This window comes from Leptonychotes weddellii, chromosome 4 (genome assembly GCF_054177405.1).
Source record: "Leptonychotes weddellii isolate Sample4059 chromosome 4, ASM5417740v2, whole genome shotgun sequence".
NCBI classification, from domain to species: domain Eukaryota; kingdom Metazoa; phylum Chordata; class Mammalia; order Carnivora; family Phocidae; genus Leptonychotes; species Leptonychotes weddellii.
In genome coordinates this window covers 102755426-102770236 of record NC_138372.1, presented here as the reverse complement: position 1 = coordinate 102770236, position 14811 = coordinate 102755426, and the positions used below count along the sequence as shown (strand labels likewise).

General features: G+C 35.3%; 1 protein-coding gene across 1 annotated transcript in view; it reads right to left on the bottom strand.

The window, feature by feature from the left end:
- RP1 (RP1 axonemal microtubule associated) overlaps nt 1-14811 on the bottom strand; it is a 225993-nt gene that overhangs the window by 156853 nt on the left and 54329 nt on the right. The window contains 3 exon segments of the mRNA XM_081817120.1: nt 2507-2719; nt 6107-6283; nt 8054-8157. Coding sequence (XP_081673246.1) covers nt 2507-2719; nt 6107-6283; nt 8054-8157 — 494 coding nt within the window.

Sequence of the window (14811 nt, the reverse complement as noted above, 5' to 3'; positions counted from 1 at the left end):
AGATCCCACTGGGTTCCACATTTTGGCTCTCTCCATCTTAAAGCAAATAGAACAAATGCCTGTTTGTTTTTTTTTCAAGTTATGAAACATCTTTAAGAAGAAGCGATACTGGGTTTGAAACTTGAATACATGATTGGCTGCATCAGTTCCAAAGCACACAGGAAATTCTGAACTTAGATTTTCTTTTTTTTTTTAAAGATTTTATTTATTTATTTGACAGAGAGAGACACAGCCAGAGAGGGAACACAAGCAGGGGGAGTGGGGGAGGGAGAAGCAGGCTTCCCGCCAAGCAGGGAGCCCGATGTGGGGCTCAATCCCAGGACCCCGGGATCATGATGCAAGCTGAAGGCAGACGCTTAACAACTGAGCCACCCAGGCGCCCCTGAACTTAGATTTTCATCCCAAGAAGTCCATCAGGGAGGGAAAGGAAAGGAGGTTCCTACTGTTGATGCATAGTACAGGCTAAGAAGACACAATTTCAGACTCAATCACTCATCTAACAAGCTCTCAACAAGATGGGTTCTAGGAAAATTGCTGAAGAAGAAAACTTTGTTTTTGTGTTGTGAATGACCTCCCCTCTGTGTATAGGGACTCTGGTCTCCTCATGGGGGTCAACCCAGCTTTTCCATCTGGGTATCATGAATCCTCCAAAACAGGGGCTTAGGAGGCAGACTGACCTAGACTGACTTGTGGCTCTGATACTGGCTGGTGGGGTCTGGGAAAGTTATGTAACCAGGCTCACATTTAGCTTCTTCATCTGAAGAATGAGCATGCCAACAGTTTCTCTGTGACAGAATAATAGTTCTACATATTAATCTGTAAGTTTCTACCCATCTTCCTGTGTTCACAAAATTCTTTCTATTGAATACCAAGAACTTCTCCAATTCCCTCAGCCTAATCAGATAGAGATGAATCACTCATAGCACAAACAAAAAGAAATAGAAGTAAAAAGCATGAGTACTTAGTGTAAGGCAGCAAGATTCAAGATTCTGCAATACACTTGCAGAGGAAATGGAGGGACAAGATAAGTAGCACACTATGAAAGAGATGGAAGAGACAGGGCTCACACAGACTGGAAAGAGAGAATAGAAAAACCATGAAAATCACTATCCAACTTGAGTAAGAGGCAGATAAACCAAAGGTGACTGAGCAATGAGCTATCCTCTTGGTTGATATCTAGAGAAGATACAAATTTCCAGTGTTGGCTCATCTTCTACTTTGGAGTGACATTTATTTAGCCACAAACTCTCCCTAGCAACTTCAAGACACACATACCCCAAAACGTGTGTCATGCAGTGATATATTATCTGTCTCATGGTTCTGAACACTCGCATGAATCCCAGAAGAGAAAGGCTCGTATACTTTGTGGATGCTGGTGATATGAAGGGAAAGCTACTTCCTGATGCTCCTCCTATAGGATGACGGAGCATTAGATGAAATCATACTCTCAGCTAGTCTGACCATAGTAGTAATGTTACCTGTTTTTAATCTTAATTAGTTCACTTATCAGTTTAAAGACCATAAGCATGACACTCTGTCTGTTAAGCATGGATTCTTAATGGGCTATATCCCATTTCACAATGCTCTTGTGAATCAAAGATGCTAATAATGTGTGTGTGCATGTGCTTTTCTCTTTTGCACTCTGAACATCAGTGCAGCTCACCAGATACAGGCTTGCCAGTCTGCAGCAAAGGCAAGGGCCCAAAGAATGTTGAATAGTCTAAACCTTCCCTCTCCTCACCCCCAGAAGCTCAGGCAAACTCTCCCATATAACTAGATGTCATACTGGTAAGGAAAAGAGGGAGAGGAGGCAGCCCTGAGTTTAATCTAAAAGATACAGTTTGAACTAAATTGTTTCAAACAAGAACAGAGGATTAACAGTCAAGTTAAATGTGTAATCTTACATGCCCTTCAACCCATAGAAGAATTATGATATATAAAATGTGTTATGTTAGTTGCCTTCCATATCCCATCTTAAGTCAAGATGTTAAAGAAGAACCCCCAATATTTAGAATTTAAAATTACTTCCTTACTCAAAATATAGGTTTCCGTTGGTGGAAATTCAGGCAACCAAAAGAAGCAGTAAGGAAATATTGTTGAGCTGGGACTTTCTAGAGCTTTGGTTCTCAAAGAGTGGTTTGCAGACCAACATCATTAACAACAGCTGAGAGCTTATTAGAAATGCAGATACACAGGTCCCACCACTATCTATCTGAATTAGAATCTGCTTTATAATAAAATTCCCAGGTGATTTGTGTGCACATTACATTCCAGAAGCAATGTCTGAAGGGTCAGAATCCTTCTCTAATCATACCAAGAATGTAGCTGCCCTCCTCACTTTTTAATAAGTCAACGGAGACCATCATATATAACATCCAATTTCCAAAATGTTTATAGGTTAAAACTAAAAAAAAAAACAAAAAAACACTCAGAAAGTGCCATTCTCATATCTATCATTGGCAAATGTCTTAAACATTTGCTGAGAAAAATACAAGCAGATGCTTACTGTTCCATCACACTGGCCATCCCTAATCCTCAGATACATCCGTGCGTTTTTCACACTTTCGAACATGCAAATATCAGAGCTGATTTTATGCACTTTCCAGTAGGATTTTTCAGACTGACTTCCCACTCCAGTGCAGCTCCCATCAGGCTGGAGACACAGGGCTTGGCACAGGCTTGTAGCAAGTAGAACCACAGCACTGTTGAGGAACACACCCTTCAGAACAACAAACAGAACAGAAGGCAGTAAATAACAAGCTCATGTTTTGCTAAAAGAAGATGGCAGTAGAGTTCATTCTCTTACAGAAGCTGTAGTGATCAAAATCTTATCAGAAACTTGTTAGCTAAAAGTAAGCAAAATAAGGAAGTAAATAATTTAACTGCTATGCAAAACTAAAAATAAAAGGTTCTCTGGCTGATTCATTATAATTTACATCAACCATTATTTATTGAGTGTAAGAGTCACCATCAGATGCTATAGAGATTTAAAAAGTATACAAAACACAAACAATTATCTTAAGAACTGTACAATCAATATAAACAAATAATTATAATAGTAATACAAAGCAGAATAAAAACTGTACTACAAGTGTACCTGAACTATGGGATGCACCATATGGATATTAGTTCAATGTATATATGTAGGAATGAATGAATGAAAAGAGTTATCAGCTATAACTAAGGTAAATCCTAGGCAATCAATAACTTAAAGAAGAAGATGTAAAAAATTCTTGAAGGTTTATAGGGGAGGGGGGTGGGGGTATGGGTTGGCCTGGTGATGGGTATTAAAGACGGCACGTATTGAATGGAGCACTGGGTGTTATACGCAAACAATGAATCATGGAACACTACATCAAAAACTAATGATGTAATGTATGGTGATTAACATAACATAAAAAAAAAGAATACACTAACACTGTAGAGAAATAAAGTACATAAATACATAAGTCATAGAAGACAAAATACAAATGGCAAATAAACATAAAAAAGGTAATTCACAGTAGTTTATTACTCTAAAAATTGTCATAGTTTTTTCTAAGGACCATGCTCAACACTAAGGTCAACAAGGTGGATACTCTCCTACACTGCTAAAGGAATTGGGTAGTAAAGAAATTAAGGGAAAAAAGAGACAAAAAAATAGACTCTTAAATACAGAGAACAAACTGGTGGGAAGTGGGTAAGAGGATGGGTGAAATAAAGGGAATTAAAAGCACACATATTTGATGAGCACTGAGAAAAGTACAGAATTGTTAAATCATTATATTGCACACCTGAAACTAATGTAACACTGTATGTTAATTATACTTCAATTTAAAAAAAGAAAGAAATTAACTTTACCCACAGAGGTCTGGCTTTTGCCTTCGGATTCTGAAACGTAATCTCTAAACCTTTGGATTGTCAGGTTTGACAGGAGTTTTTTGTTTGCCTGATGGCCTTGGGCCAGCCATATAAAATGTGATTTCAGGGGGCAGCTGTGAGTCACAAGATGTCACCTGACCTCCTGAGAGGCTGGAGACTAAGATCATCTGCATGTACTTCTTTTATGATTGAACCCCAATAAAGACTGGGCACCAAGGCTCAGGTGAGCTTCCTGGTCGACAATAGTCCATGCATATTGTCACATATCAATGCTGAGAAACTAAAGCTGTCCTGACTCCATGTGGAGAAGACAACTAGAAGTTGCACCGTTTGGTATTTTTCTTGGATTCTGCCCTATGTGTCTCTTCCCTTAGCTGATTTTAACCTGTATTCTTTCTCTGTGATAAACCATAACCATGAGTATGACAACTTCCAGTGAGTTCTGAGTTATTCTATTAAATTATCAAAACTTGATGGTGGTCTCAAGGACCCTGGAACTCTGAAGTTTGTGTCAGAAGTGAGGGTAGTCATGTAAACTGTCCCCTCTAACTTCACAGTTGGTTTAACTTCACAGGATTATAATTAGTACATTTCTGGAAAGAAAGTTGGCAGTATGTTCCCATAGTCTTAAAGGCTTCACATTCTTACCCTTAAATTCAATTTCACATCATCTAACTTAGAAAATGATAAAATATTGGCCAAAGACATATGTCAAAGTATATTTTGCAGTAACATATATAGAGTGGTAAAATGAATAGATTAAGATTAAACATGCATTTTCTTAACATATATTGCATTATTTGTTTCAGAGGTACAGATCTAAGGGAAGAATGAAGAGGGGGGAAATCGGAGGGGGAGACGAACCATGAGAGACGATGGGCTCTGAAAAACAGACTGAGGGTTCTAGAGGGGAGGGGGGTGGGAGGATGGGTTAGCCTGGTGATGGTTATTAAAGAGGGCATGTTCTGCATGGAGCACTGGGTATTATGCACAAACAATGAATCATGTAACACTACATCAAAAACTAATGATGTAATGTATGGTGATTAACATAACAATAAAAATTTTTTTAAAAGAATGAAATTTAAAACATTAAAAAAAAAAGATTAAACATCCAGTGATTAAATAAATAAATAAATAAACACATATACATAATCATATACCTTATGTTTGGGTATTATGCAACCATTAAAAATCATGTAAGACTGATGAATCATAGACCTGTACCTCTGAAACAAATAATACATTATATGTTAAAAAAAAGATAGTAGGAAGGGAAAAATGAAGGGGGGAAATCAGAAGGGGAGATGAACCATGAGAGACTATGGACTCTGAGAAACAAACTGAGGGTTCTAGAGGGGAGGGAGGTGAGGGGATGGGTTAGCCTGGTGATGGGTATTAAGGAGGGCACATATTGAATGGAGCACTGGGTGTTATACGTAAACAATGAATCATGGAACACTACATCAAAAACTAATGATGTAATGTATGGTGATTAACATAATATAAAACAAAATTTTAAAAAATCATGTTATTTTGGGAAAAAATAATAATGTAATGGAGTGTTTATTATATGGTAAGTATAAAAAGTTTTGAAGACAAACTGACTTTGATTTTAATCATGATCTACCATTTACTAGTTATGCTATACTAGTCAGATTTTTAACTTCTCTGAAAATCTTTTCTTCATGTTTAAAATACAGATAATATCTGTCCGTACTTTTAGGATGATTAAATATAGTTTTGTATGTGGTAAAGCTCTCAGTAAAGTGCTTGGCACAAAATAGGCAATCTCATAAATTATATTTATTATATTATTATGATAATAATAATATTTTAAAGATAAATTCATAAACACATACTATAAAGAAAGAAGCATAAAATGATCACACATATACAACAAAGACTGTAAATATTCTAATTTTTAGAAAAGTTAAATATATACATTTGACTCCCAATGTAAGTCTCTAAATTTTTATTTAGAATTCCCACATTTATACCATTTCTAGTTTTAACCTCCAAATTCAATTGAATATAGGATGCTACTCCTACCAGTTTCAGTGCTGCTAAAGCTAATATCCTTATTGCTTTTCAAAGTTTGGGTAAATAGAATGGCAATAGGCATCAATGCCACCTAGTGGGAAGAGATCTGATTACTTTTTAATGACTCAAGAGTTTTCCTCAATAGAGCAAAAGAAAGTAGGTATTTAGCAATATACACTTTAATGACTTTCCAGAATTATACCTTGACAAAAACCACAAATTCTTTTGAAAGGTCTGCATAGCCTGCGGATGATTCATCAGCTATTTTGCCATGATGATCAAAAGTAACTATTTGACCAGGAACCAGTGCTGACTCAAGAAGTGCACAGCGGTTGGGCTGATAAAGAACCCGCAGCTCAGTGCAGGCTCCACCACTAGCCTAAAAGGAAAACAAACAAACAAACAAACAAAACACCTCTTAATTAGCAATAGAAAATAATTAAATTTAAAATGTTTGGACATATATGCACGTACAGGTCTACTCCACTCTATAGAATCCTTGTATTATCTATCACATGCTTTTGTAATTTAATTGTTTTGATTCTCCAGCCTGATTTCCAGTGTTTTGTTCCAAGAACTTCCTTCTCTTGATTTCTCAGAACCCATGGTAGAGTATTGGATAACAACAAAAAAACTTCAGTGGCAGGATATTTTAATGAGTTATTAATATGTATTTTATTGTTTATTTTTCATTTCTTCATTTGTATCCTCCTAACCCAAGACTATTTTGGACTAAAAGCTGAAATTAAAAGACATGCATTACTAGTTTTTACTTCCAAAAAACTAAACAAATCAAGGAGGTTATGTTACAAAGAAACATTCCTGATTCAAGGTACTATTTGAGATTTTACCCCCATTTCCCCTCATTACCTTGGGGAGTGCAAAAGAGAAAAGCACAGGCACACACTCTCACCAACCTAGTAGGATAGGGGCTTGGAAGTAGATTTAATTTGATTTTAGAAAAATAAAGTAATGGGACGTTTCCCAACCCCTTGACTTAACTGAGTAGATTCCATATCTACTACATTCATATTTATAAGCACTTACTAAGACTAGGCCCTGTACTAACTGAGCAGAATATGCTAAAAAGTATAGCACAGGCTGACTTGCTAAGTCCAGAGCAGAGGAGAAAAGACTTCATGAAGAAAATTTGACTGATTATCACTTAGCCTGAATTTCAGGCCTACAAATTACATAAGCTTTTTTTCAATAATTATTATTTTCCCTTATGTTAAATAACATGCTATGAGTCAAAAATCATGTAATATTGGGGCACCTGGGTGTCTCAGCTGGTTGAGCGGCCAACTCGGTTTCGGTTCAGGTCGTGATCTCAGGGTTGGGGGATAAAGCCCTGCAAGGGGCTCTGCACTCACTGTAGAGTCTGCTTGTCCTTCTCTCTCTCTACTCCTCCCTCCACTCATGCTCTCTCTCTCTCTAAAATAAATAAATAAAATCTTAAAAATAATCATTTAATATTATATAACATTATATGAGGAAGCTGTAGCATGAGTGCTAGAATCAGAATGCCTGTGTTCAATTCCTGCTTTCACATTTACTACCTATGTGACCTTGGGCAACTCAATCCATCTACCTGTCACGTCCCTCTCCTGTTAAATAGGGATAATAATGGATTCTCAATGATGGATTCTCTCAGAGGGTAGATATAAAGACTAAACGTTATAACACATATTAAACATTTGGAACAGTGCATGACAGTTATCCTATGCTGTCTCATTTTTCAAAATAAAAAGCATGCATATATTTTTTTAAAACAGCTTTATATATTAAAAGCTACTTTTCAAACCTAAACCAAGCAATATAAAGTACACTTAGGTGAAATTGTTATTATTTTTTCCCTAATAATATGCTCCCTGAAGGGGACTTTGAGAAATCAGATCATCTCCTTTTGGAGGCTTACTTAGTATTTTGAATGTTATCAGAAAAGTGGTCTACTTTTTCTTGTCTAAATTTTAGTTGCTGAAATTTGGGACCATTTATGCATCAGAATCTCAAAATTTAGTGAGACAAAACAGAATAATGAAAATGGTGAAAGTAAAAGCCAAAGGAAATACAATTTGATCTTATAAAAATATATTATATGTGGATACAATACTATTGTTATGTGACAAAAAGGAAAATTACTACATACCATTCCAGTGACAATGCTGTTGTCAACAGCAAGAGAAAGATGTCTCATTTCATGACTTTGGAAAATGCATATATTTCCTTTGTTGAAAATAACATCAAAGAGACCTGGAAAACATCTTAGGTATTAGCAAATAATTCATGCTTTTAAAGTGCTTTTTCTTATTCAATTACACATTTAAATCTCCTAATAATATATTTTATATCTCTCAGTTAAATGTTTTGAATTAGTCAAAAGGTAGAATGCCAATAACCTTTGATTATCTATAACTTGCTTGGCAATTTGCTGGAGTTTCCATGGAAAATCCCTAATGCCTTTCCATGCTAATTGGTAAGCACCTGAGACAAGCCCAAAAAATAACACCTGATGGAATTGATTCCAGGATGATAAATTATCCTGGTATAAAAAACCATTTCCATTCTCTAAATCTCAGGGACTTAAGGTAAAATAAAATAACACATTATAATATAATAATGCATTATACATACATATGATTTGAGCATTAGTGACTAGTTTGTATGATGATTATGTCATCATATATTTGATGGTTTTCAATATATATATATATTTTTAAAGATTTTATTTATTTATTTGACAGAGACAGAGATAGCGAGAGCAGGAACACAAGCAGGGGGAGTGGGAGAGGGAGAAGCAGGCTTCCCGCCGAGCAGGGAGCCCGATGTGGGGACTCGATCCCAGGACCCTGGGATCATGACCTGAGCCGAAGGCAGACGCTTAACGACTGAGCCACCCAGGCGCCCTTCAATATACTTTTATATATCTTTTTATCTAATAATTTATGCTTCTTGAAATCATGAATTTTTGTCTACTCTGTATATAGCTATAGAACTGCACTTAGAGCAGTGCCTACAACATAGTAACTGCTCAAGAAATATTCTTTAAATAAGTTAATTAGATCCCCATAGCCTATGCAATAGGTACTACACACACACATACACACACATACACACACATACACACACACACAACTATCCTTATTTTGCAAATAAGGGAATCAAGACTCAGAGAGGTAAGGTACTTTCCCAAGATCCCTGCCTAGTCACAGAATGGAAATTGAACGCAGGACCTCAGATCTTAACCCAGTGCTCTTTCCAATACCAATAATCCTTCCTTTAGTACTTACAAACAACAAATTTTCAGTAATCCACTCTTGTAACAATAAGAAATAAAGACCATTTTTCCTTTTACAAATAGGTGATTCTCAAAAAATGATAAGTCAAACAAGCCAGATATAAAGGAATACATATTGTGTGTTTTATTTTACAGAAAGCACAAAATATACGCAATACATTGGACTCACTGGAGCACCAATATATAAAAATATATATAAGGCTAATATTAACAGATCTAAAGGGAGAAACTGAAGGACTACAATAATAGTAAGGAACTTTAACACCTGACTTATATCAATGGAAAGATCTAAATAAATCTAATCTAAATAAAATCTAAATAAAAAATCTAAATCTAAATCTACATAAAAAATCAATAAGGAAACACTGGCCTTAAACAATACATTAAAACAGATGGACATAATAGACATATACAGAACATCATATTCAAGATCAACAGAATACATAGTCTTCTCAAGTATACACAAAACATTACCTAGGACAGATCACATGTTAGGCCACAAGTCTCAATAAATTCAAGAAGATTAAAATCATATCAAGCATCTTCTCTATGATAATATAAAATTAAGAAATCAATTACTAGAAGATAACTGGAAAATCCACAAACATCTGATGATTAAACAACACGCTACTGAAGCAATGTATTAACCAATGTATAATCAAAGAAATCAAAGAATAAATTTTAAAAAATAATAACTAGAGACAAATGAAAGCAGAAATACTATCTATCAAAATTTTGGGTTTTCAGCAAACATGGTTCTAAGAGGGAAGATCATAGCAATACAGGCCTAACAAAAAACAAGAATGTCTCAAAAAATCTAACTTCACATCTAAATCTAGATGTATGATTCTAGTTCTGGCTCTAGCAATAGAGAGTTCAATCATTCATTCAACCACTGGTTATTAAGCACCTACCATGTACAGGAAATATTTTTCAGTTGTAACCTACATAAAAATTCTCAATCTTCCTATCTCTAAAACATTATTATTTTTAAAAACAAGGGGTAGGTTGCTGGAGAGGAAGTGGATGGGAGGATGGGGTAACTGGGTGATGGGCATTAAGGAGGGCACGTGATGTAATGAGCACTGGGTGTTATATGCAACTGATGAATCACTGAACTCTCTGAAACTAATAATATACTACATGTTAATTGAATTTAAATAAAATAAAATTTTAAAAAAATAAAGTAACATAAAAAAAAGAAAATATTAAAAAAAAAAACAAGGGGTAGGGATGCCTGGGTGGTTCAGTCAGTTAACCATCTGCCTTCGGCTCAGGTCATGATTCCAGGGTCCTGGGATCGAGTCCTTGCTCAGCGGGGATCCTGCTTCTCCCTCTGCCTGCTGCCCCCCCTGCTTGTGCTCTCTCCCCCTCCCCGGACAAATAAATAAATAAAATCTTTAAAAATAAAAAAAAATAAAAACAAGGGATAAATCTTTAAAATCTTAAAGCTTCTGGCTAATTCTAACATCCACTGGATCTAATCACACTAATATCATCAAAACAAACTAATTGCCAAAATCCAACAGAAGCATCTTCAGTCCTTATTTCATTTTGCCTTTCTACTCCATTTGAACCTGTGGGCATCTTCTGAAACTTCACAATCTCCCACCTCACTAACTTCCTTCTCAGTTTCCTACTTCATTCTCAGTTGTCCTCTTCATGCATAGGGTTCTCTGCTCAGGTGATTAACCTTCCCACTCTTCCCTGGCTCCCTGAGAAGTTTATTTTAATAATCCATAAAGTGATAAGTCCCAAATCAATATCTCAACCACTCATCTCTCCCTCAACATCAGCTCATATGTATGATTTACTGTTAAACATAAACAACTGGATAACTCACACGCACTTCAAACTCAATATATACAAACTAGAGCTCCTAATTTTCCATATATTCTTTTTTTTAAGATTTTATTTATTTATTTGACAGAGAGAGAGACAGCCAGAGAGGAAACACAAGCAGGTGGAGTGGGAGAGGGAGAAGCAGGCTCCCGGCTGAGCAGGGAGCCCGATGCAGTGCTCAATCCCAGGACCCTGGGATCATGACCTGAGCTGAAGGCAGACGCTTAATGACTGAGCCACCAAGGCGCCCCAATTTTCCACATATTCTTAGCTTCCAATGTACTCCTCCTAAATCTTCTGTACTTCCTACCTTAGTCAGTGACCCCCATCAAGGACTTAATCACCCAAACCAGAAACCTAAGAATAACCTTTTCCCTTAATACTCCTTTATCAATAAATGATGAAACCCTGCCAATTTTATTTCCTAGAAATTCTTCAAATCCATTCTCTCTTCTCTATCAATATTCCCACTGAAGTATTTTAGGTCCTCATCATCTTCTGTTTGACATACTACAAGAGGCTTCTAACTGGTCACTCTTTCTCTAATTTTTCTGCACAGCCTCAAATCTGGCCTCCACTTAGCCACCAAAGTATTTCTATTCTATTTCAAACCCGTTAATGGCTATCTCCCACCATAGGAGAGAATAAAAGAAGTTGTTTTCAGACATACACTGGCCCTTCTCTCCCAGACCTTTTAAAGAAGTCACAGTTCAGTCATGGAAGAGTTACAGTTTTACCTTATAAAATGCAGTAGATATCTTTTGGTTACTAGCAGACTATTGATATTCTTATAGTAGTGAGGTAAAGTGTTTAAAACATGTTTTGTGGTCTCTAGAGTAAAGCATCAGATTAAACACTCTCTATTGCAACACTCAAAATTCATTTTGGATCTACTGCTGGATTCTGAGTTACGAAATTCAGCAATTTACAATACAAAATAGCCCTGATTTTCTGAAGACTGATAAAAGTGTTAATTATCCCTCTACATATCAACTTAGAGTTAGAGGATGTCATAGAGAAAAGTGAGCTGCCACATCCCCACTATGAATGTGTATTTCCAAGACATCCAGAGTCCTCTTCTTCCTTTACATCTCCTTTCCCTAATCTTTCCTAATTCAGAAACTGAAGTTCACTTTAAACAGGACTGAATAAGACAACATCCATTCTAGAGCATATTCTTTTTCAATCTAAAGCCAAAGAGGTCCTTCAAAGCACTCTCATAAAATAGAGAAGCAAAGCCAATGGCTCCTCGATTTCAGAGAAGTGTAGCTAGGATATAGTAAGAGCTGGAGCAGAAGACAAAGTGGCCAATACATATTCAGTGCTATACTCTTTAAATAATAAACTTTTTTCCATTTCCTTTATTAGGATATAGTAGCAGAGAGCCAGGCAGATAAAATAATTGCAGCTAATCACCATCAGATATTCACTAGAAATAGGGCTTAAAATATGTAGATCAACTACTAACAATAATCTAAGAGAAGAATTCTATTAGTACCTACACAGATAGGTTAGAACACCAGAAACAATCCAAAGAAGGAGTAAGTTCTAGAAATGGCTATATGTTTTGTTATTCAAAAAAAAAATGGAGAATAACAAGTACAAGAACTTTTTTTAAAGTTGCAACACAAGGAAAAACAGGCATTACCCACCTTGGTATACCATATAAACTATTTAATAAGGAAACAATGAAAAATTACAAAAAATTCTGTCTTCAAAGTTCTGAGAAGATTCTAGCTATATCTCATATGAAATAATTCTCCTTAAATTCCTACTTCCCACTTAATTGTAACCGAAATGAAATTATCAAGTATGCATTAGAGGTACAATTACCATATAATTTTTGAGATACTTTTGAGAATAAAAAGGGGTGCCAATCAGATGGAATACAGATATAAACAGGCAAACTAGAGTGTATGGTGCTCTTAACTTATGTTATGCTTTACACAAGAAAAAGACCTTAGCCTTACATTTTAAAATTGGAGAGTAAGTGTGTGTTCATGTTTCAGGCTTATATAAAAGTTAAAGTGTGCATTTTTTATTATTAACTCTGCTTTAATGACAAAAGTGTAATGAGTCTAAGACACTCATGTACCACTGATGAGAGTATAAACTGATATAACTCTTTTGCAAAGAGATGGGGCAATCTGTAAAAAGAGCCTTAAAATTCTCTTTATATTTAAGTCAACAACAGGAGGAAAACTGGAAAATTAACAAATATTTGGAAATGAAATAACACACTCTTTGACAATCAGTGGGTGAAAGGAAAAATCAAAAGTGAAATCAAAATAAATTTTGAAACAAATGAAGATGGAAACACAACATACCAAAGCTTATGGGATGCAGCAAATGCATTTCTAAGAGGCACATGTGTAGTGAAAAATGCCTACATTTTAAAAAAGAAAGATCTTAAATAAACAACCTAACATTATACATCAAGAAATGACAAAAATAAGAACTAAGCCCAAAATTATTAGAAAGGAGATAATAAAGATCAGAAGAGAAATAGATGAAATAGAAAATAAAAACAATAGAAAAGATCAATGAAGATCTTGAAACAAGGAGTTGGTTTTTTGAAAAGATAAATAAAATTGACAAATTTTTGGCTAGATTAACCAAGAAAAAAGAGAGAGTGCTCAAATTAAAAAAAAATTATAAATGAAAAAGGAGACATTACAGATGAAACCACAGAAACACAAAAACTCATGACGTTCAACTACTATGAACAATTATACAAAAAATTGGAAAACCTAGAAGAAATGTATAAAGTCCTAAAAACATACACTCTACCCAGACCAATCATGAAAAAACAAAAAAGAAAATCTGAACAAACCAATAATAAGTAAGGAGATTGAATCAGTAATCAAGGAAGAGTCTCTCAACAACAACAACAAAAAAAGCCCAGGATCAAATGGTTTCACAGGTAAAATCTACCAAACATTTAAAGAAGAATTAACACCAATCCTTCTCAAACTCTTTCAAAAAAATTGGAAAGGAGGAAACACTCCCAAACTCATTTTACTAAACCAGCATTACCCCGACACCAAAGTCAGATAAGGACACAACAAAAAAAGAAAACTATGGGCCAATATTCCTGATAAAGATAGATGCAAAAATTCTCAACAAAATGCTAAGAAACTGAATTCAAAACCATATTAAGAGGATTATACACCGTGAGTAAGTGGGATTTATCCCTGGGAAGCAAGGATGCTTCAAAATATGCAAATAAATAGATGTGACACACCACATTAATTGAATGAAACACAAATCATATGATCATCTATAAATGCAGTAAACATTTGAGAAAATTCAGTATCATTTCATGAAAAAAATTTCTCAAAAAATAGGTATAGAAGAAACATACCCCAACATAATAAAGACCATATATGACAAACCCACAGCTAACATCATACTCACCGGTGAAAGACTGAAAGATTTCTATGATTAGGAAGAAGGCGAGGGTGCCCACTATCACCAGTACACATTTAACATAGTACTGGAAGACTAGTCTGAGCATTTAGGCAACTAAAAGAAATAAAAAGCCCATCCAAATTCAGAAGGAAGAAGTAAAACTGTTTCTATTCGCAGATGATATGATCTTATGTAGAGAAAATCCTAGTCTCCCCCAAAATTGTTAGAACTAATAAAAAAAATTCAGTAAAGTTACAGGATACAAAATCAATACAGAAAAATCAGTTGAGTTTCTCAACACCCAAAGAACAAAGAATCCAATCAAGAAATGGGCAGAAGACATGAACAGACATTTT